At 39.1% G+C, this 23,630-nt stretch overlaps 1 protein-coding gene across 3 annotated transcripts in view; it reads left to right on the top strand.

Annotated features, from left to right (window-relative positions):
• Positions 1–23,630, top strand: part of LOC140658720 (fibronectin type-III domain-containing protein 3a-like) — a 50,565-nt gene that overhangs the window by 13,696 nt on the left and 13,239 nt on the right. For 2 of the 3 annotated variants that reach the window (XM_072877442.1, XM_072877443.1), the window contains 9 exons: positions 5,538–5,673; positions 11,215–11,290; positions 12,533–12,609; positions 16,504–16,738; positions 18,250–18,522; positions 19,912–19,967; positions 21,164–21,318; positions 21,592–21,651; positions 23,175–23,313. In XM_072877442.1, coding sequence (XP_072733543.1) covers positions 5,578–5,673; positions 11,215–11,290; positions 12,533–12,609; positions 16,504–16,738; positions 18,250–18,522; positions 19,912–19,967; positions 21,164–21,318; positions 21,592–21,651; positions 23,175–23,313 — 1,167 coding nt within the window. In that variant the 5' untranslated portion in view covers positions 5,538–5,577. Of the gene's footprint in view, positions 1–5,534; positions 5,674–11,214; positions 11,291–12,532; positions 12,610–16,503; positions 16,739–18,249; positions 18,523–19,911; positions 19,968–21,163; positions 21,319–21,591; positions 21,652–23,174; positions 23,314–23,630 lie in introns of all 3 variants that reach the window. The other variant, XM_072877441.1, reaches the window with a different exon arrangement.

Genomic DNA, 23,630 nt, shown 5'->3' with positions numbered 1-23,630 from the left:
AGTAACTACTAGCATGTACTAGAATCGCGTATTGATTTCACTTCAGATTGAAACTATTTTAGACTCTTTCAGATTTTAATTTCAAAATGACTCATGAGAATCCATGCTGTTTTCCAGACTTCAGGCAGGATGGTCTAGTATCACACAGACTTCAGTTAGCTACCTTTGCTGTGCTAGTTCCGTATAGGGAGCATAATAGCTGGTTTGTATGTAAATAAGAGCCCGGCTTTCTCGGCTGAGGCGCTGACTTCAGAGGGGAGTAGGCATGAATCAATGAACACTGAGTTCAGTGCGAATCCTCGGGAGCTGGACGGGGTCCAGGGTGACTGCAGCACTGGTTGAGAAGAATTTGGGCTGGAGAAAAGGGAAGGCCAATGTTTCAGTCTTCCAGAGTCTCGGCATTTTTACTATGTCAGGAAGTGAGGTCAGGCACAGCCGCTGTATGCTGTAATTGTTTTCTGAAAGGCTAGTCATTAAGATTTTCTGTTTTTCTTAGAAGCCTTTGTAGTGTGAGACTGTAAGTGGAAAATATTGCCTTTTTTTAATATGGTTAACATGATTAACCATATTACATTAGCACAGTGTTGAATGACTCAGGAACTCTTCTTGGGGTACATTTTTTTAAAATATGAACTGGTTTTATTTAGTTTAATTTATTTGAATGTTGTGAAATAAAGGACAAAATATTTCAGCTTTTTAGATGCATGTGTCTTGAACAAATAATCTTTGAAAGCAGTAGCTGACGCTATTTCCGTGTAGATTTCTGTTAACTTAGAAATGCGATATCCACTATTACTTCTTTCAGCTTTGCTAAAACAGTGCTTCAGAAGGGTTGTTTCTGAGATGGTTAGTCCCAATTCTTTTTCTTTTTTTTAATGGCTATCATGCTATATGGGCTGAATTCATCCTTCAGCTCAAACAAGGTTTGGGAATGACCTTTAGCTGATGTCTAATAGAAACCACTGTAAAGAAATGAATCAGGCCAGAAGTACCCATGCAGAATGTAACCTTTCTAAAAATTAAACTATTTAATTCCATACTGACTCAAAAATCTCCAGTGCATGGTGACAAAGCTCTAGAAGATACCTCTACAAATTCTGCTATTGATTCATATATAATGATTCACTAATTCTCAGTATGTTCCTTTGCAACTCTGAAAACTACGGAATTTGCCTAGTCTTTAATGCTTGCAGATGGGGTTTTTCTTGTTTATTTTTAGTCTAGAATTTTAAATTTTGTGTATTAGCTCATCTTTAATGTCAGTGCAACCTGTGAATTCTTGGTGCAAACACTTTTTTCTTCTTTTTTTGCCCTGACTCCTCGGATAGTCAGTAGCGATGATAAACTTAAAACACCTAGCTGCCAAGAACAGACCCTGGAAAAGAGCAGCCTGAGCCTGTATTACCAAGCATGTGATAGAACAAACTAGCTGTAGGGGACCCGAGAAGCTTTTTGATGCAGTTCTACCTATAGGTAGGTTGTTCCTTTTTGGGCCATATACAGCTCACCAGCTGGATTTGCCTATCCAAGCTGACTTGGTTTGGGGTAAAACCGAGGGTTCAGAGAACGCCTGGCGTCAGTGACAGCCCTTTGAGGGAAGCTGAGAGACTTGGTAGGACTTTGACCGTGGGAGTTGTGGATGGAGGTGGGTTCAGGATCCCCGGGTCTCCTCTCTGCCCACGCAGTGGTTGCCCTCCACCTTTTCTTTAGAAGCAGCTGTCTTGGTGCCTTGCAGCAGCCGCGCTGCATTGCTTACCCTGCCGCTGCCTTCGGTGGTGAGAGGAGTCGTGGGGCTGAGCTGGGGGACGGCAGGGCTGGATTGCTTGCTCCTAGACGAGCAGTAGAAGGGTGTGGGTAATGGCTTTTCAAGATAGGTCTCCATTTCTTTGTTTTGTTTTTCAGGAAATTGTGCTGAGTATGTAATAACTTTTCAGGAATTCTCTTTTTATTTACCCAAATACCACCTACTTCCTTGAATGAAATGGAGACTTTTGGGAGGCGAACCCGTTGATACTGTGTTCACTGGGAGTGCTTTATCTCCACTGAAAGTTTTACCTGTTACACTGGGGAGGGGTTAAGTCCCACGCTCATTTACCAGCAGAGGTGGTGCCTTTGAGAGCAGCGGTGTCTTTTGCTGCTCTCTTATCAGTATTTCCAAGGAATGAAGCTGTGCTCTAAAAGCAAAAAAACTTGGTTTTTTGCAAAGTCCATCAGTATGTAGTGGGATGTTCCTCTTTATCGTTTGTGTTCTGCTACTTGCAGCCATCTGAGCCCAGCTGCACAGTGAAATGGTAGTGTTCTGAGTCAGGTGAAACTGCCCAAGGGTTACTAACTTAACCTGGGAGTGTTGGTTGACAGCTGCCTGAATATGAGCCAGCAGTGTGCCCAGGTGGCCAAGAAGGCCAATGGCATCCTGGCTTGTGTCAGGAATAGTGTGGCCAGCAGGACTAGGGCAGTGATCGTGCCCCTGTACTGGGCACTGGTGAGGCCGCACCTCGAATGCTGTGTTCAGTGTTGGGCCCCTCACTCCAAGAGAGACCTTGAGGGGCTGGAGCGTGTCCAGAGAAGGGCAACGGAGCTGGGGAAGGGTCTGGAGCACAAGGCTGATGGGGAGCGGCTGAGGGACCTGGGGTTGTTCAGCCTGGAGAAAAGGAGGCTGAGGGGAGACCTCCTCGCTCTCTACAGCTGCCTGAAAGGAGGGTGTAGAGAGGTGGGGTCGGTCTCTTCTCCCACGTCACAAGTGATGGGACGGGAGGAAATGGCCTCAAGTTGCGCCAGGGGAGGTTTAGACTGGATATTAGGAAATTTTACTTCACTGGAAGGGTTGTCCAGCATTGGCACAGGCTGCCCAGGGAAGTGGTGGAGTTGCCATCCCTGGAGGGATTTAAAAGCTGTTTGGATGAGGTGCTCAGGGACATGGTGTAGTGGTGGGCTTGGCAGTGTTAGGTTTATGGTTGGACTTGATGATCTTAAAGGTCTTTTCCAACCTATACAATTCTGTGATTCTGTGAAAATGGTTTCATTTATGCTTGTACTTCCATTTTCACTGACCATATGGAGATTCCTGCAAAGACATGAAATTGTGTTTGCTATTTTTGGCGATTGTCATTGACTGCATAAAAGCATCTGTTTCCTAATACTCCAGGTATTAAGGTCGTCTTCTGAAAAATGTGAAGTTACAGCACCAAGCAAGTAGAACGTGTGTGTGTGTGTGCGTAGGTGTAAATGTAAATACTACCTGTGTCATTAGGCAATAGATCAAGGATTCTAAAAACCATGTGGAAGTTGGTGCTCTGCTCTACAGTTTGTACTAACTACGCTGTGCTGCTCGCTAATACAGACAAAGCCTCAGAGAATTATATTCAGCCAACGTAGGAGACTAGGATAGAAACTTTGAATGTTTATTTAAAATTGCAGGTGGTATTGCGACTGGTTTCAGAACGTGTTATTCTACAGCTGGTTACTTTGGTTAATTGAACATTTGAATGCAGATGTAGTTGCTTTTTGGTAAAGGGTTTTCCCCTTTATGTTAAGTGCTAATTTCTGTTGTCTTTGAGGTTCTTAATGAAAGAAATGGAGACTATATGCATATATAAAATAAAGTGTTTTCAATCTGCCTGTGTATACTGAATTCCTATTATGGCTCTTAAGACTTAGATCTAACCTCTAAACCTCTAAAAACGAGAGAGGTGTAGTGAAAGAAACCTCTGCCTTAATTTTAGCATACTGACTGGCAGTGTTACCATGCAGGTATTTCTAAGTGAAATAGTTATGTACAATCAGATGAGTTTGTTTCCTTGGCAGAGATAATTCAAAATCTGACAGATAGGACGGAAGATTATTTTATTCAGGAAATAAATAACATGCTAAGGAGTTAAGTATATTTAGGACAAACCTGATACAAATTTAAACTTTGGAGGCTGTGTCTAGCCCTTGCACTTATGCAGTCATATTTGGCCTCTTAAAATTGTTGCTGGAGCAGACCCGGAAACCAATTGGTATGCAGAATGAGCTGGTTTCTTTGGCAGTCTTGGGTATTTCGTTATGCTGTATTTTGTGGCTGTGTGATGGTATCAGTTATTTTGACATGCTTTTGCAAACAAGAAAGAATGTGTTTTTTACCAGTGGATGCTACCAGCCTCTTTACCTTGTAATGGTAATACAGGAGAAATCCTTGTAATCTCAACTTTTATTACAGACCCTTTCTGAACGAAATGAGTTAACGCCAGAAGGATTCCGCCCGCCCCCCCCCCCCCCAACCACTGTCATTTCCATACTGGTTATAGAGAACTGAACAAGGATTTGGCAGTTGTATATAGACTGACTTGGTTCGTGCACAGATTGAGGGGAAAATGGTTTTTGTTTTGATTTTGATTTTTGTTTTAAATTTGACGAATGGGACTATCCTAACCACATTTTGTCCTCGGTATGGGTTTATAGGAGGTAATGGGAAGGGAGAAGGAAATGTCAGCATTTCCTGTATCCTGTTATCGTGTGCTTTTTATGGATGCTGAATTAACTATACACTGAAAATTCACTACCATTTGGATTGTGTTTTGATGTTTGGATTGTATCTTGATGTTTGGATTGTATTTTGACTTATTATAATTACTGATTATTCACGAGAAGCCCAAAACTATGCAGCACTTTTCCATATGCAATTCTCCATGGTACTCAGTTAAAGACTTTTGTACCAAGTACTCTCTTGTGTTGCCTTAAGCTTTGTTTTCCCTCTTGTCAGACTTCTGTATTGGTGACATGTTGCTACCTTGGAGAAATTTTGTGGTTTTGGGGACTTTTTGATCATCATAGAGACTGAAATGTACACATAGTATGTGAATTATCTGCCCTAAAACTTAGGTTCTGGAGTACAAGCAATTTAGAAATTGTAACTACAGATTTAGGGATAAAGTGCTGCATAAGTGTAAATTACGCTACTGTGTAATCGCATCATTTACTTGCCGATTTCATCACTCGCGGCATGTCAGGTTGAATATGCATGATGCATATTTAAAGAGCATATTTTTGGAAGAAAGGTATGTATTGCTTAAATGCAGGACTTAAAAATGAAAAGTAGGGCAATATATTAGACTACTTGGGTGTACTCCATTGTGAAGAACGCGGGTATATGACATGGGATCCCCTCCGTGCTTTTAAGACTGTCAGTTTGCACAAGTTTTTAAATGTGCAGTGAAGCTAGAAGTGGGTGTTTTATAGTAACTTTTGTCTCCAATTAAAGTCAGTTTATTTGAAAATCCTTGGGGGTGAGTTGTGGAGTGTTGAAGTCTGATGGTATTTTCCTATTGAGTTTTCAAATGTTCTTGAATTGCTGTCATTAAAGGATTCAATTAATATAGTGCAAGTGTTTATTTTGTGGAGAAGAAAAAAAAAAAACAAACACCAAAAACAGTGTTCTGAAGCCACTGCTGTATTTTTCTTTTGAAATATTGGTACCACATTTGGCAAACAAAGTAAAGAATTATCTGGGGGAGAGGAGAGACATACTGAATATTGGCGCTCTCTTTTTCTTTTAGCAGGTGGTTAATGTGAGCAGTTGTCAATGAATGGTTTCCAGCCATGATGGCCGACCAGCCGCCTCCATTAGAAGCTACGCCTATATTGAATGAAGTGCCACTTCTACCTCATATGGTTAATGGGGACAGCATACAACAGGCAAGTAAATCCGTTGCACTTTCGTACAAGTCGCGTCATACCGTGCCAGCAGCGGTAGTAGGGAGGTCGACGTTCAAGCATACGGTAGAAAACAGAACAGATAGAAAAACTGTTTGTTGTACAGCTTGTATGGTGGCTGAAAGAGGAGGAGGCTTGAAATAAAGCAACTGATTTGCAAAGTTAGAAAAGCATGTGGATCTCGGCACTGATATCATCAGTAAAATGGAAGTGCAGATATCGAGAGGAAGAAAATAATTTGACATTAGTACAGTGGAAATGTGAAAAGATTGCAAATTACAAGGAACATTTGTTATACGCATTTAAGTGCTTTAAAATTAAACTACAAAATCAAGGAATAAAAGGAAAAATATATGGATTAATAAAGCACTATGGTTTTGAAAGTTGTTCTTAAAGCTTATGTACAGTAATCAATAAAGATTAGCAAGTGGCTGCAGTGCTCTATACCAAGAAGGCTATTGCAGGGAAATGTAGAGGAGAGGAAAGACTTTGGCTTCCTGATATTAAGTTTCTTCATTAATAATTACAGTGCACTGGTGAAACCTGAGTATATTTAGTTGAAACATTAGAATTTTATTGGACACAACCCTTCAGAAGTACCTAGTATGATTAGAAATACAGACAACAGTGGAAGCAAAACGATTTGACTGAAGCACAAGCTTGTTTAAGTTGTCAGTAAACTTGAAGTGAATTTACTGTTGGCAGTAGAAGCTGAGTGCCTTGTACGACAAATACTGAGATGTCTTCCCATCATTTGGAGATAGACTTTTGGTGCACTCAGAAATATTACAGACATCCTGACATTTTAACACTGGATATTAATTTAAGAAGCAGCTTCCCCCAGCCCTAGAGCAGCTACCAACGTGACTGGTCCTGATAGGAGGGAAAAGGTTGGTTGGTTCGTTGGTTTCTTTTTGTTTTAAATAGCTAAATAGCTCTTTGTTGGCTGGCTGCGATTGGACAGGGTGCTAGATAATCTCATCTAGGCTCCCTTTTCCACAACAGATTGGACCAGATGATCTCTCAAGCTCCCTTCTAACCTGGGCTGTTCTAGGATTCTGTGATAACAAAACATAAATTTGAAGGCTTTATGTGCCTGGAGTTAAATAATCATTTTGTTGAAGCAGGGGGCAAAACCATCCATTGCTTTAACCTGAACAATATGTAGCTTCAAGTATCTGACAGTAATTGAAATAGGAATTAAGGGGTTAATCCAGAAGGAAAAGTTGCATAAAAGTTTCCAGAGGATAACTGTCATATGTAATGATTATGAAGGGTAGCAGTGAAGACGGTGGCATATTTGAGTGTACAGTGGATAAACAGGGTACAACAAAGTAATCATGAATTGTTGAGGGTCTGATAGACCATAAATGCTGAAGTTTTTAAATGAGATATCCTTTACTTCGTAATTGTTACAGATGGGGAAGGATTGTAGTATACTTGCTTGTAAAAATAGCCCTTATTTTAAAAAAAGTCTACTCTGCTTTCTTTCCTCAGACTCTGGAGATAAAAGTACAGTGACTGTGTTTTGGAATAAGTAAAGCTATAGAGTCTCTAAGCTAGTTCTGAAGTTCTAGCATTATTAGCAATGTGAAACTTCAGACACTGACCAGCTGTGAGGTTATTCAGTAGCTAGTGTTTCGTGTTACACAAGGAAAAGAGATCAAGTAGATCTAATTGGAGACCATCTCCATAGCTGTATTTGTATGGCATATCTTGGTATAGATCAGCGTGTAGAATACTACTGTGTGTTGAATGACCCAAAAGAAGGTGACAATCATTGAAATTTTCAGAACCTACTTGAGACTGTTTGCAGTCAGGTGAGGTTAAAAAAATAAAAAGTTGGATCTTGGAGATGCATGGGAAAATGGCATTTGAGGAGTAGACTTCGAAGACTAATAGTCTCCAAGACTTAAAATTGAATTACGTTGGAAATAACAAATAAGTCTGTCTAACGAAAATCTTCATGAGACCAGGAATGTGATTTCATGTTGATGTGCCAGCATTTCTCATTTTAGCATGTCTGTATATAAACAACCGTGTCGTGTTGCCGTCCTTCGGTTGCCTGACAGATGCGCTTGCTGCTCTTGTCTGTGGCACTTTTCTCTAGCGAGGAGAGGCTTCTGAGCCACAGACTCACATTGGAAAGTTTGCTTTTAAATAGGGTATTAACTTAGAAGCTTTATTAATGCAGATGACTCTTTAAATTATTTTGCTGCTGGTGCCGTAGAGGATAGGCTAATTATAGAGTATTGTAGTGGTTTTGTTCTCAGAAATAAAACTTGTGCTGTTTGGCCAATCGCTTCAAACAGTTAGATGCAGCACCCAGGTCATCAGTTTCACTTCACATAAAGTATAAGTTGGAAGTTTTCTGGAAGGGTTTCTTGTTCTGAAGAAACTTCAGCAATAGAAAGTGTGAGAATAAGGCATAAAAGCAAAACGCTGGCCGGTGCTTTGAAAGAGCTTTCAAACTGTGTTGATCCCGCTAGTTCTGCAATGGTTGCGTGGGACACCTGAAGGTGTTGCTGTATCTGTGACTCCTAGCACTAGTCTGTCGTCTGACTTGGCTTAGATTGACTCGTTAGAAACACTCGGGCTTCCTGGAAATTTTCCTTGGTGGAAGGTAGATGGAACTGCATTTGCTTCATTAATTATAGTGAGTCATTCCTCTAAGACATTGCCCCATGCATTCCTGAAATTCCAGTCTCTGCACTGCTCTACAGCCCTGTGATTACACCACTTATGATCCTTTTTGCTGAGTTAATAGTTTCCTGAACTGTTTGTGAGAACTTCAGTTAATTGAAACCTTGTTCCAAAGATCTGACGCGTTCAGAGGCTCTGAATTTCTAACAGGGTCCCTTTCCTGCCTCTGAATTTTCTTGCCCTTGAAGATGAGACTTGCTGTGAGGTTTAATACCTGCCTACGGAGTCCTGTCCCCTGCTAGTGTCCATTCCCAGCAGCTGCTGTTTGCAGCAAACCTCATCTTTCCTGGTTCTTTGTGCTCTGGCAAATCCCCAGCCCGCTATTGTCTGTTTTCTTTAAACAAGTAGCGTTGCTTCTCTCTCTTTACTCCTAGAAATTCAGTAGAGTTTGTCATAAATTTACTTATATACTGACATATCTGCCTAAGTTTCAGTGTTTTAAGCATGACATTTTTAAAAGTATTATCTGTCCTTCTTGTGGAACTGCAATAAACTTTACTGACTTGCTAGATGGCCTTTTCAGGGGTTTTTGATGTTTTACTTATGTCCAGAAGCAACTCACCTACCTCGAGTAAAATTGTCTCCTGTACTGTGAACTCACTGGAGCAGGGTCTGTGTTCATAGATGCTTCTACATCCCCTGTTAAAAAATGAAAGCCAAGATTAATATACCAGTATGCAGAAACTGCAAAATCAGTGTTAAACAGCGTTTAACAGTCTGCTCCTTTGAGTTTCATTTTACGCACAACGGTTTAAATGTAAGAGATCTGTGCACACATCAATCTCGTTCTGTGCTGAAGTTGCACGCTCAAGGGGAGAGGAAGAGAGAAGTGGGAGACGTGAGCTATAACTTCAGGAAACATGGGTGTGTTTGCACTTGCTCTCTTATATGTTGGCTGGAGAAATGTGCTTTAGTTAATGCCAGCGTAAGCTACATGGCAAACTCTTTGGAAGAGAGTAAGTGAAATTGCTCAAAATGCAAAGGTTGAATGAGGGACCACAAGATCTTTCTAAGTCTCGTTCTTTTCAGTGATCTTTTTGTTAATGTCCAGTATAATAGAATTGAGGTGTACTTAATAAATCTGCAGCTGATATGAAATGAGAGGAATTGCAAGCCTCTTGGAAACCTGAAATTATTTTGATTACTAGAAAGATAATCTAGAAAATTACAAGTAGAAGGTACTGTGTTTAGGTAGTCAGCTTATCATAAGGAATGACTGGGTTTAGTAGTGGTCCTTTAGAAAGAGGTCTGCCAAGGGATGGATAAAGGCTGCAAGTGGAAGTCATCAGCGTTGCACTGTTTCCAAAACAAAAGGCAGATAAAAATCCCCAAAGGATTTATATACAGGGTATGGCATCTAAATGGCAGAAAACAATCTTTCTTTTATTGGTGCTTTATTCCTTATTTCATTGGTGGTTAAGACATGGAGTAAGGGTTCAATGTTGACATTAGATGATAAAATCTGTAATGATGAGGATAGTGAAACTGTGGTGCAGATGCCTGGGGAGTTTATGGAGCTCCATCGCTGGAGATCTAGCAGCACAAAATAGACAGGCTTGTTCATTAATGTCATGTGTAGTTCATTTTTACCAGGAGTTAGATGACTGGGTGATCACTTCGGGTCCCATCTACCTGATATAATTGCTGTTCCATGAATAGTATAAAAATATTTTAGAAAAATTGAATGAAATAAAATTATACTTTTTGAGTTTCATAGCTAGTTTTACAAATATATTTTATTTCAATTTTTACATTGGCCTTTCTTCTTTATGTGCTAGCTGTCACCAGGGTGGAATTTTGACTGTGTAACTGTGCAGTTCTTGCATGGCCAAACCCCTCATTTTATTAAAGAATTAGACCTGTGCCTGTGTAATATCGTAGGATCTCACTGCCAAATTCTTGTAGTGATATTGTCATGTTACAATAAAACCGAAGCACAGCTGCCAATATTTTACAAGAAGGCTGAAGCACATGCTGTGAATGGGGTAGAATGAGGTGATCGTTTGTGTTGCCCAGCACAAGGGAAACGATGCCGTGGACTGAGGAGTAATTCTGGCAGATGTCTGCATTGATTTGTGTGAATGTGATCATGTCCAAACTGACCTGCAGAATCTCACTGTTAGTTGTATTTCTTTAGTGACAGGATTACACAAACGTGAGGAAAATACACCTGATCTTTCAGGAGCTGTAGAGCAGAGGTGGTAGGCATGACCTGCTCCATCACCTCTTCTACCCTCCTTCCACCCCCGAAGGACTGCATACTTTATGAAGTTACTTGATAGCATCAGAGAATATATTGCCAAAATACATACCAGCATGCTTTCAGTGAAAAAACATGGCTAAGTATGGGGCAAAGCATCTTTTTTCTTTTTTTTTTTCTTTTTTGCGTGTGCATGTATAGTCCTGATTTTTGCCAATTTAGCCCTGAAACTGAAATAATCTCATAGGCAAAGCTTGGAAAGCAAGGTGAATCTTAGGTAATTTATTGTTTCCGTAAAAGAAGAAAAAGCAGTGTGAAAATATTGAAAATAAAAGCTTAGTTAATTATTTCAAGTGTTCCAAGGGAAGCACTTCTGGTAGTAATCAGAGAAAAATACTGATTATGCAAAACTAATGATTTTATGTCAAAGTATAAAGAAATTTCATTCTACCCATCAGTGTTTCTCATCTTGCTTTTTTATACTAAGGTTGCCAAAGCTATATTGTTTTAATCTAACATGTGGGTATAAGGAAGAGAGGGGTTTGTTCCCCCAGGTAATTTCTAAAATTAAAAAAAGAAAAACACCCCACCACACCTCTTTTGTGTTTTGTTTTCTACAGGTTATTCTTGTACAGGTAAACCCAGGTGAAACATTTACAATTAGAACTGAAGATGGACACATTCAGTGTATTCAAGGTAAAGGAAAAACTGAAGTACTGAATCCAAATATTTTGATTCTGCAAATATCACAGAATTACTACCAGTGTTTGTTTCTGTAATGTCAAATGTGTGTTTATATGTTCTGCAATGTAATAAACCAGATTTTTCAGTTTGTACTTAAAGCACAAATGAGACAGCACTGGGAAATTGCCAAGATTCCCTGCATCTCTGCAGACTTTGCTGCTAATTTATAAAAGGCCAGCATCTCAACTGTTTTTGTAATGATCCTTGAATAACTGTCTTCTCAGAATCTTAACGCATGAATTTACATGGGATTTAGTCCACACTGATCTAAACAACTTTAAGAGACACTGTGTGACCTCACTTTACTGTAAGGTAGTGGCCTTAGCAGCCTGCTGATATTGTGGGAAGCATTGCTACCCTCTGTGTGTGGCTACAAACTACTTTTTACCTTCTGGGTAAGTGACAGAACTGCAAATCTGAGTCGGGTCAAAATATCTCCTGTAAGTCAAGTTGAATTTATCAGTGCTTCCATTTGGGGAATATTTTTCACCATTTCAAATGATATTATATAAAATGTGTCCATTCTGCTTTCATCAAATCCAAGACAGGAATACTTTCTTTCAGCTTGATGTGAAAAATAATATATTCTTATTTAAGAATATATTATTGTAAGTTGGTAAGACCAGCTGTCAGCATTACTGTTGTGCCAATGGTGTTGCTACAGACTTTTAACTTTGTCACAAAATAGGAAGTCGCGTTTGTCTGTGCTGATTTTTGTACAATTAAAGAAATACTGTTGGCTGTATAAGCGTGGTGGTTGGGATAAATCTAATCTGTGTTTTTTGTAGGATAAATGTACAGCCATACTTGCATTCAGCAATATTATCTAAAATTATGGATGCTTCCTGAAAGTTATTTAAATCATACTTAATGTGTGTTTTGACTGTGAAAATGAGTTATCCATCAGTGACATAAATTGCATTATTTTTCTTGATGGTAACTTGGTATAGTCACTTTTTTTATTTTTGAAACTTGAAATCCTGATTATTTAGGTTTCTCTCCTAACTGACTTTTAACTGGGTAGTTTAAGCCTTGCTTCTAAATCTACTTGTCTAAAAGTAGTTCCATAAATACAGAGTTGGATGCAGTTGCTGGCTTTTCAGGCACCAAAGTGAGCCACCACCTTTGAAAAAAAGGTGTCTCGAGTTTGTAAAAGCCTCGTTTGTTAAAAAGTGGCACCTTGTTACTTCTCAGGTCCAGCACATGTTCCTATGATGTCACCAAATGGTTCTATGCCGCCTATATTTGTGCCTCCCGGTTATGTATCTCAGGTAAACTTTAATTTATTCTTCTATTGCAGTATGTTTGTGGGCGTGGCTTTTTAACAAGGCTATTGATTATTTTATCTGGAGCAGCTGTTAAGAGCATTTCTCATACTTTTTCCATTGAACTTATCAACTATTTAACTTTATTGTAGGCACTGTCACCTTCTGTTCACTTAATAAAATTCGATCTAGTTTTCAGGATTTTTTTTTAATAATACTACTAGGCAGTAAAAGCGTACTGGTAGTAAGATAGTAGAAGGCTCTGAATTGGCCGTCCGTTGAGCTCTGTTAACAGGATCCACATCTTGATTTTTCGTCAGTCCTGTTTTCAAGGTGAAAGTAGGTGCCTGCGTCATAGGAGCAGTCACAGTTGCCTGCAGCCTGCTAAGTGTCAGAGGACGGATGAGTACAGACGATGCTTAGCTCTGCTAGAAGCAGTCCGATAGGAACATAGCTGGGGGCAGCACTGGAATTGAGCGTGTCTCACACGTACTGTGGATATGAGACTCGTGTTTCTTACATTGAGGTTATATGGGTCATACACTGGTATCATTCTCTCTTTCATCCCTTAGGTCTTTTTTTTTCCTGGACTGCGTAAGATATTTCTCTGTAATGCCTTCTCTTAATTCAGATTTTTCTATTCTAATATAATGCTATTTATCAAAGTTTTCAATGCCCCTTTCTTTACCAGCTCTGATCTGCTTAACATTCAGCAAAACACTCTACTGTTATAGCAGACGTGTGAAGAGGAGTGTTAATGCTAGTGACGTGCCTATGAAATGAGCAGGACTCTGGGCTTCTCTCCCAGCTTTACTTTTCCATTCTCACTGATTTTCCACTCCTCTGTGTTGTTAAGTCATAGCAGATCAGACCTGCGTGTGGTATTTGAACTGTTATCAGAGATATTTGAAGCTACCAGTTTGATTTACTTCTAAATTAATGCATTTTTAAAGGGAAGTAATTAAAAACAAATGTTTAAATGGGATAGGCTAGGCTTCTCATTTTCTAGTGACGTTCAAAATTAGGAGTTTTCTGAGCAGGCTTGAAAACCTTGTAACTGTATGTTCTTGAGTTCCTCAGGCAGTTGTCCTTTTGCATACAGCTGCGTCTGCAGTTTGTGCTTCTGCTATTATAAGTACTTTCATGCAGACCCTGAAGAAAGATCCCCCAGATAATTTATGCATCAATATGAAATTGAGTCTTCAGTGCAAACAGTATGCAGAGCACTGGCGAATGCTGAGGCGTACAAACTGAAAAATACATTTGTTCTGTGTTTGCTGTCATGTGAACTAGGAGGTTTGGTTTGGTTTGGTTTTCCCTTGGTCATTACGACAGGGATAGACAAGTTTGAAACCAACTTTAAATCAGAGCTTGAGTTACTTATACTGATCTTGTCAGCAGATGAGAATAACTTTCTGTTCCCAAAACTGTCTGGCAGAGCCCGGAGTTATGTTATGTTGGTTGCTGCCTAAGTGGAATGAAGTGATTCAGTAGTGGATAATGGGGACATAGCAGCTTCAGACTGTACAATTATGTAAAAGTCTTATTATATTAATGTATCTCTTCTACCCGAAACTGTGCCATGTGTTCTTGCTTAATATATACATCAAATCGAGTTAACATAGCCATCAAATTTGCTATGAGTTTTGACTTGTGTATGTTATAGTGTGTTACAATATTATGCAATGTAATGTAGTTCAAGTGGTTATTTAGTTCCGTTGACGAACCAAAAAGCCCCCCGCGTTGCTTCTAGAACAAAGTGTATTCAGTATAAGCTTAGTCTTAAGTGACTTCTCCTTGTCATTTTTTTTCTTCTATTTAAAGTCTGTTAAGAATTGCTAATAATGCAGCTGGCTCTGAGGTCGTCTCACAGCTGAACTTTGTCATAGCAATTTGTGAGCGGGCACATTTTATTTCCCTTCAGAAGAATAATTTCTCATTAGTTTGCTCTATCTTTTGCTGAGGAGCTTTTCAAAATGTACCTTTGGCGTAAGCAATATTTCAATATCCATAATGCCTTCTTGGCCAACTAGGAAACGCTACAGTGATTTCTTATAGCCAAACTAAATATGCTTTAAGAGAGGATCTTGAAGGAACTAACAGGATAAAACATATGGCCTGCTTTTGTACAAGTGCTTTCTTTAAATGCCTGAAAATATAAATTGTGTATATTTTTAGTAAGAGGGCTACATAAATTAGTTGAAATCTTCTAAGAGCAGTTTTTGTTTTTTATTATTTACTTTACAGATGGCATTTAAAAAACACATTTTTTTGGCATCTCAGTCTTGTATGCCAGCCTGCAGCTGGAGCACGCTCCCCACTTGCATCCACAGATAACATTTTCTGCTGACTGCATGATCCATCTCTGTTAATACTAAAGCACTGTAAGGCCCTGCCTAATAACATTTGTGATCTGCATTTTTAAATGCAACTCGGAAGAGATGACTGATGTAGAAGGAAGGAAGCATAAAGCTGCAGACTAATTTTAAACCAATCTAAGAAAAATGCCTGGTTTTCCTACTGAGACTTGATTAGTTTTGAAGTGTCAGCTTGCTTTAAATACTGAACATTTTTCTATCATTGATTTATTTTTTTTGCCAATTACATTGCTCATACCTGTTTAATTTTTTGTGTGAGGGAGAAGAGAAAACAATGGATTTGTTTTCTGCCTTTAAATAGGATTTAATACAATCTAGTTTGCTTCCGAGTCAGACTTCACATTAGATACAGTCTGAATTTTATGCCCGTGGACTTCTCTATTGTGGCAGAAGAAACAAACTGGAATATGACCAGGTGATTTCTCTGATGGTCGGCTCAGAAGCCTTTGACCCCATCAGAACTGTAGGTGCTGGAAACGTAATCCCTCAGATAAGCAAAATGGACTGTAACCACAGAGTGACAATGAATCGGTGTAGATGTCCTCTGCCTGTACTATGAACCCTGCCTGGAGAAGGGACCCTGTAAACCTCCACCTCTGGTTGTCTGTTCCAGGTGTCTTAAAGACAAGACTAAACAGGGCATTGTTTGACTTCAGTGTCGTCATTGTTTAGTATGTCTTTTTGTGAATCCTACTCTGGTGGTGTTTCTTGACCTTGTCTTCTAAAACCTGTGTTCTGTCCAAAGTCTCTTCTCAGTTTTAAGATTTAGAGAAGCGTTATTGTATAAAACCTTAATGTATTTTAAATTTACTGTAGGAAAAGCAATACGTTGAGTTATTAATGTATTTCACGTTGGCAGAATTAGACTCCAGAAGGAGCCTATATATTGCCAGTTTAGGACACATGCTTAGAAGTGTGCGTGTGCATACATATGCATGCACTGTCTCAGCATCTCTTTATCCTAGAGTTCAGACACACAGACAGGTTCCTTGTCTGAATTCTCTTAGCCTGTGGCAAACGTGAAATGTTTTGACATTTGAGTTGGGTTGGATCAGAGTACAAGACAGGAGAGCTGACTTGTAATACTTTGTACTTGCCATAGGCTAAGAACGTGTATGCAGACGTGTACCACAAATCACATGACATGCAGTGACATGTACGTACGATAGTGCCGTCAGTCAGGATGTGGTCTAAAGCAGTTCTTCTAACTGTAATTACAAGCAGACTGGGAATTACACCCTGATTAATTCATATTACTTGTTTAAAAGAATATATGTTATTCATAAATTATAGATTGCTTAGCACTTTAGTGTGTGAGGCTCAGCTTCTCAAAACTGACTGCCTCAAACTCCAGTTTCGTCCAGTAACGTATGCTGGGTTTCCACTGGAATTCATTTCGGTGTGCGTAGCCCTGACTGTCAGGCTGTGGGTATACACTTAAGCATAGAGATTCTTTATTAAATGTACAATATTTGCAAGATTGTTTTTGTACTGATGGTTCATTTCTTATGTTGCATAACAGGTGGTGGAAGAAAATGGAGTTCGTAAAGTGGTAGTATTGCCACACTCGGCTGAATTCCATCCTTCCATGCATCCTCCTCCTCCTCCTCCTCCCCATGTGCCACATTACATGCATCATCACCATGCTTTGCTTCCCCACCCCCCTCACCCAGTGTACCCTCCGGTTCCTGGGACGGGAGAGCTACCACCACAGTTCATGCACCAGCATCCACCACCACACGTTTTTCAAGAACAAGGTGAGAGCACAGGTGATGTTTAAATACACGGAAGGCTTTTCACTCAGTGCATCTAGATTGAGACAGCCAAGTTTGTCGGTAGCTCTTTCACACATTTCTGTGTTTTTTCATGCTAGTTATTGGACTCCCTGAACCTTATGTGTGTTTATGGGGTGTCTCAAAACACACTTGTGTATAAGGTATCATGGAGCCTGGTCTGAAGGCACTCTGCATGTGCAAAGCATGATTGTATAAAGTTTAAATCTGCTGCTGTTCTGTTTTTAAGGATTTAATGCAAAAGCAGTAACTTAGAAGTTTTCTAGCACTATGTATATTTTTCATGGATCTTTACTTTTATGACTGTAAATGCCATAATGATTTCTTCTACCTTTCTCTAAAATTGTGCTGTCCAAAACTGCTGTGTTTTGTCACAGCCTTGGCATGAAGTTTTTTGAAAATGCATTTACTTTGGTACATGGGTGTCTTTTTTTGGCTAGACAGTCCAAATGCGACTGGAAAGAAAATAAAAATAACATACATAAACCAAAAACCATAGTAATCCATGTTGGAGGTGAAGTGCGAGTCCACTCTATATTTAAAAACTGAATGAAGCAAGACTTCAATGGAGGACTGGGATCACTGCTGAATTAAACCAGGCTGTAAGCCTTACTATATAAACAAACATTTAACACAGAAGGAAGTGAGACTCTGCAAGACCATTCACTACCTCTGTCTCTGTCAAGCTTGAATTGGTAATTAAGCTATTTCAGCTCACGTCTAGGGTAAATTATTCAGTAGCACCTAAGCTGTGTTTTAAAAAGTTAGTTTGGGTCCTAAATTTGCTTACACTTTTTTGAAAATGTGACTGTATGGCTATATCAGGGAAGAAAGGCACCTGTAAGGCATTATCTTGAGCAGCTAACAAAAGAGAAAGGCCTGAAGAACTACACTTTAAAAAAAAAAAAAAAGCCAACCCTAAACTCAGCAAGTGCTCAAAAATAATGTTTAAGAAAAAGAAAAAATCAACAATTTGGATATGGGTTAAATAGGAAACACGGAAATTTGCTTGCAGATATTTTGTATATCTTACTGTAGCATTTAACTAACGTTGACAGCTCTTCAAAACAAGAATTAAACCTCCAGGCGCATTCTTCTCCTACTACCTGATCTTTATGCTCATACGCTGATTTGAGCCCAATCCATAAACTCTTTATCAGGTGAGGTTCCTAAAGTCTAGCAAAGCTTTGCCAGTCAGCAGTGCAATACGTGCACGTTTCTTGTCTGTTGCTCTGCTGCCCAGAGACACCAGAGTATCAGCCGTGAAACTCCTCGGGACTTCACAGATGCACCAAGCCGAAGTTATGTGAGCCATGCAGCTCCATGCATCTACAGACTGACAAAGCAAGCACTGTGAGGTTCCGTGGGTTTTCAAGTTCTGGTTTTACTGTAGTTGTTCTTCTAACTTACAGAGCATTTCTCAGATGTCAAATAAATTGTACTGAATGATGAAAAAAGTTCTCCTTTCTTTGTAGAACCTCGTTCTCATGGAAGGACAAACTTCATTCAGCGAGATGAAAGGAGTCTCAAAATGCAAGAACACCTGAAGAAAAGACTAAAAGACAGACAAGCTAGTGGTCATACTAACAATAAACTTAACAGTCCTCCATCTTCACCACATAAAGTTGTTAATTCTTCCAATGCAACAATTCAGAATGGAAATGGAAAGGGACAGCAAGGGGCAGGAGGACCACTAAAGCAGAAGCAGATAGGAAAAACAAAGGGCAGTCCAGATGCAGAGATGGGAGGTAGGTTGCATTCAAAGGGTAAAAAAAGAAATCTGGGTTTTTTTTCTGTTCTGAAAAAAAGATTCTTTTGTAACAGAAGATGCTATAAATTTATTGCAAAACGGTTTCTGAAAAAACTGAATTTGTAAATTTCTTTGACTCTTCACAGTTAGAGAAAGCCTGAAATACTTTTCATTATGTTTAGATTCCTGTAGAACTCATAGTAAGGTCAAGTTTGTTCATTTGAGATTTCTCAGCTAAGATCTTCAGGAGGATTTAATTTTAGAGCTTTTGTTTACTTCTCTGCTGGGACTGATCAATATTCCAAGTGAGGATGACCTGTGGGTACTTACATAAAAAGCTTCTGGTGTCAGTCTTTGGTACTTTTCCCATAACTAGGAGTTACTGAAAGCTTCAAGAAATAGGAAGGTTTGAGCAACTCTCTGTACAGGTTGCTGTTTGATCAGTTGTAATTTCAGTTCAGTGCATTATTTTGCTCAAATGAATGTTTGAGTTTTTTAATAGCTTATGGCTATGTATTTGCATATCCTAAAATACCTTGTGTCCAATATCTTTGTCTTTCCTCTTGATTTCAAACAGTGTCGCTGAAATGCAGACAGTCTCTTACCATGATGCCTTAAATGATTTGTGCATCTTTTAGCGTTTTGTGTGTGTGTCTGAAATTAAGTGGTCTTGTTAGGCTGCAAGGTCTAGTCCTCATCTGTGTTACTATTGTATTTAACTCTTCGGTTAGAGAAATAAAAAAGAAATCAGACTTTGTATCTTGGGAAGTAAGTAGAGGTGGAAGCTTTTATCCAACTTGTTTCAAGGGTGAAAAATATACTTGATTAAAGATTTGTCTTAATACAAATGGGGGGGGAGGGGGGAGTTTTTATTTGCAGGCAGAATGATATCCTGAATTGTTTGACATGGACAATTGTAAAGATAGGATTCAGTTTACAGATGTAACCCTTTTGGTACCCATAGGTATTTTTAGTGTGCGGTTTTGATCGGGATTCTTCCAAATTATGCCTAGACCAAATGTTTTGCAATAGGAATTCAAGGAAAGCATATCGAATAGAGAGATAAGATCTCATTGTCATTTTTTAACACCTTTCATTTTTGGAGGAATGTTTTTGTGTTGTCAAAGAAAACCCATTTATGCTCAGATTAGGAAAATACACCCTTTGTGCAGGATGTACTAAAAGGGTTCTTGTAACGCTGTTAGTTTTGGATAGTTCGTGTTTCTACCCCTCGCACAGCCAAAACAAACAGGGGAAGTGAACTTTGCACAATAAGTACTATTGTTAAACTCTTAATGAGGCGAACTCCATCTTGTGGTGGCATTTTTGTAACAGGCTGGTTTACTCTTGGGGTTTTCGGTAATCTGTTTTGTATTTGAACTTTCAGAATCTGACACAGAATCCAAGAAATGTGATATTCACTTGAGCATTGGCAAGCCAGTCGTAAGTATTACCCTTAAAATACCGTTATTTTCTGTGCATACAGGTTCTATAAAATAACATGTGTCTTCTTGATCTCGCTTTCTTTTTTCTTAATTGTTTATGTTTTTAATAGAGAAAATGCATTTTAGTTGTCAGTTTACAGCTGGGAAAGGGCAACCATGCTATGGAAACCCACTATTTCTCAATTTTCTGAAACTGTGTGACTCAGTTTCCCAGTCTGTAAGCCGAGAATATATCCACTGTTGAAGTTGTCTAGTGCATGTGAGGGCTTTAGTATCTTGCAAACCAAGGGCCTGCTAAACTAATGGAAGTCTATCCACTCTTGGAACCATCCTTCGTTCAGCATAGAGGATTTAAGAATATTGGGAATAGAATTTACAAAAATAGATCATCTCTTTATGTTATGTTTAGAAATTGGAGCAAATATTTGAGTATTTACAGAATTATTTAGGAAGTTGGAGTCTGGTGACGTTAATTTAAATGTCTAAAGGCTAAAACTGCACTGATATTTTTTATCTTGAGCATGCTTAATGAAATTTGTCTTTGCATTATCTATACAGTAAGCATGGGTTGTATTCTTTTGCTCCAGCTTTCTAACTATTCTTTGTTACGGTAGTATTTTTTCATTGCTGGTTCTGACATCTGTACTTAATGCTAACAGAAGGCTGTGTTGACTTTGTCAGAGAAAATTTGGAGTATGGGAATTAAGCAGCAAAAAACTTAGACCAAAAAGTTGAGTTGGGAGCACTTAATGTCAGAGCCTCTTGCTGTCCTATAGCTTGGTGGTTAAATATTAAGATTATGTGAGGGAGTTGTAATAGAGTTAGGAGGTTAGGCCATCTGACTGTGCCAAAATACAGATCTGGTGTCAGTATTCAAGACTCCAAATCAGAAAATTTGCTCCAAATGGGTGATGCAAACAGTGCAGGTGAAATAGAAATTTTCTCTTCATACACTGAGAAAATGTGGTGTGTCTATACGTTTGTTTAGTGTTTGAAGGGAAATCCTTTAATATATTTTAGAAATGAAAAGAGGAAATAATTTATATTCAGATAATGACTCAATATTTCCACTACAAAGGTAAAGAATTCCTCCAGTGAGGATCTTCATAGGCAAACTAGCGACACCATGTTATTGACTAATATACCTTTTATTACAGAAAGCAAACTTACTTGCATTATTTATGCTTTTAATAGGTTTCTGATATACAAGCAAGATCAGCCGTTCTGTCCTGGAATCTCCCAGTTAGTTCACAGAATGGAGAGAGCCATAGTCATAGTCCAGCAGCATTTACATTTGAAGTAGCAATATCCAACAGTGGTAAAAATGGAAAATTTAAATCTGTCTATGTGTAAGTTTAGTTTCTTCATTTAAGCACAATACCGATGTTTAAAAACATTAACCAATCAGCAATCTCTCTATCAGGAGCTGTTTATTGACTTGCAGACCTACCTACTTCACATGAAATAAATTTTAAGTAATATCACTAAGAGTTACATGGACGATGGAAAACGTGAAAATTAAATGTGCGCTACATGGTTTTGCTTTTCAATAAGCTTGTATCCTTTAAAGTATAAGGAAGAGCTGTAACACTTTTTTTTTTTTTTCCCTCCCCTTTTCACAGTGGGGAAGAATTAACAATTACACTTCCTGATCTCAGACCAGCCACTGATTATCATGCCAGGTATGTTGCTGGGAATGAAATGCTTAATGCTTTTGTTGATATGTAAATTAAAAAATTATTGTGACTTCATGAAAAAGGCATGATCACAAACAACTTGAGGAATATTCTGCAAAAATATCATAGCTACGGACACTACTGTTGCCACGGACACTACTAATTTCATAAAAAGTCACCTCATTTTCTCCCCTACTATCTTCTCTGTCTTTTCTTGTTTCTCTGAAATACAAACTTTAAGTTATCCTCTGTTGGCGTTGTTTAGAACAACAAGATTGGACTCTGTGAAAGAGATTGTTGCAGGCTGAAGGCAGGGGCAAATAAAATAATTTAGCCTTGAACGTGGATTTGCAAGTCTGACTTGTCGGCTTGATTTGGAAAGTTGCTTCTCTACGCTGCAAGCTTCTGTAGCAGTGCAAGAAGGGAATTGGAAACGGGTTGAAGTGGGGAGAAGTTAGATGCTGTGTTACAAGGGAACAAGGCGTGACATTCAAGAATTGCCCCGCAGAGTAAATAAGCATTACTGGAGAAGGTGTTTAACTGGTCAGGAAAAAGACAATCTGGTTAAACAAGCCAGGAGAACACTGTGATCCAGTAGCAGAAGAGAGCACCTCAATGCTTGGGCACAGAAGGAGACAAGTTTTAAGGCTTACTGAAGCAAACTCCTACTCTTAAACTGCAGAACACTTCTGTGTGTGTTAAGCACTCAGCGCAGCTCGGCTTGCACAGTGTAGCATAGTGCATGTTTGGTTCGTGGGGTTGCTCTCTACACAGGACAACTTTTTTACCTACGATTCATTTGATAAGACGGACAGTATTTCTGAAAAATTAGTCAAGTCATTGCTCTTCAAAAACAAACATAAATGAGCATGACTGTTGTAGAGATTCTGTCCCGTTTGAACAGTTACACTGATAAACATGGCTTTATTGCCTGAACAGCTGATTTAGCCCGTGTTAGTATCCATACTCTTGCACAAGTGTTGTCTGTATTTGAATCTCAAGGTCTTTTTAGCAAAAGGTTGGTTTCAAGTCAGGTATTCTGTTACCGTTTGGTAACACTTCCTGTAGTTTTCATCATGCATCTCACGTGTATTTTGTCACTAAAACATCTCCACTGTGGTAGACAGTAATTGTAAAGTAAATGAAGGATGCCAAGTGGAGTCTTCAAGATCAGTAAGTGTGCCTATGTGATCTCCATCACACTACTCTGTCAGCATGCCCCTCTCTCCCTGAGTGTAGAACGGATAGTAGTGTTTCTTAAGATGTGGGCATCAGTTACTAGAACCCGGAGCGACATCATAAACTCACTTGTTATTTCTTCCTGAATGAAAAGGCGTGCAGTGGTTGTCTTTTGGAATCAATGGTCTGACAGAAGGGTGATTGGACACTTGTCTCCTATAACGTGAGCAGGCCGGTCTTGTTGCTGTAACCACTGCTTGTGATTAAACGCATTTCTAAAGCTGACAACTCTTTCCTTAAATTTTCAGGTGCTAATGCAATAGCAACATAATTAATTGTCCTTTGTTCAGAGTTTCAGCAACCAGCAGTTCCATAAAAGAATCCATTTCGGAATTGGTGAGTTTCACTACAGAAAGTTGTGAGCCAGACTGTCCAGCTGCACCGAAGCTGATTAACAGAACTAAAACCAGCCTGAGTTTGCAGTGGAAGGTAAGCGGTCTGGTGGATTCATGTATGGAATGTTTAATTTAGCTTGGTCAATAATTTAGTGTGTACTTTAGGTGTTGGCTTTTAAGTTGCTCAGTTGAGACTGATAACTGAAATCATAATTGTTTCTTTCTCTTTCTTTCACCGCTTACTTGGTTTCTTGCGTATGGCTTTAGCGTGATAGAGTTGGCAGCAGGTCTCTCGTAGTATGAACTAACCAGTAGGACAGTTCTCTTCTGAACTGGCAGCATAGGAAAGGATAGAGCATTTATATTTTCACTTGGGGTCCCTGGATGATAAACAGACATAACCTAATGTTA

The sequence above is a fragment of the Ciconia boyciana genome, chromosome 12 (genome assembly GCF_034638445.1).
Source record: "Ciconia boyciana chromosome 12, ASM3463844v1, whole genome shotgun sequence".
NCBI classification, from domain to species: Eukaryota; Metazoa; Chordata; class Aves; order Ciconiiformes; family Ciconiidae; genus Ciconia; species Ciconia boyciana.
This window is presented reverse-complemented; position numbering and strand designations above follow the sequence as displayed.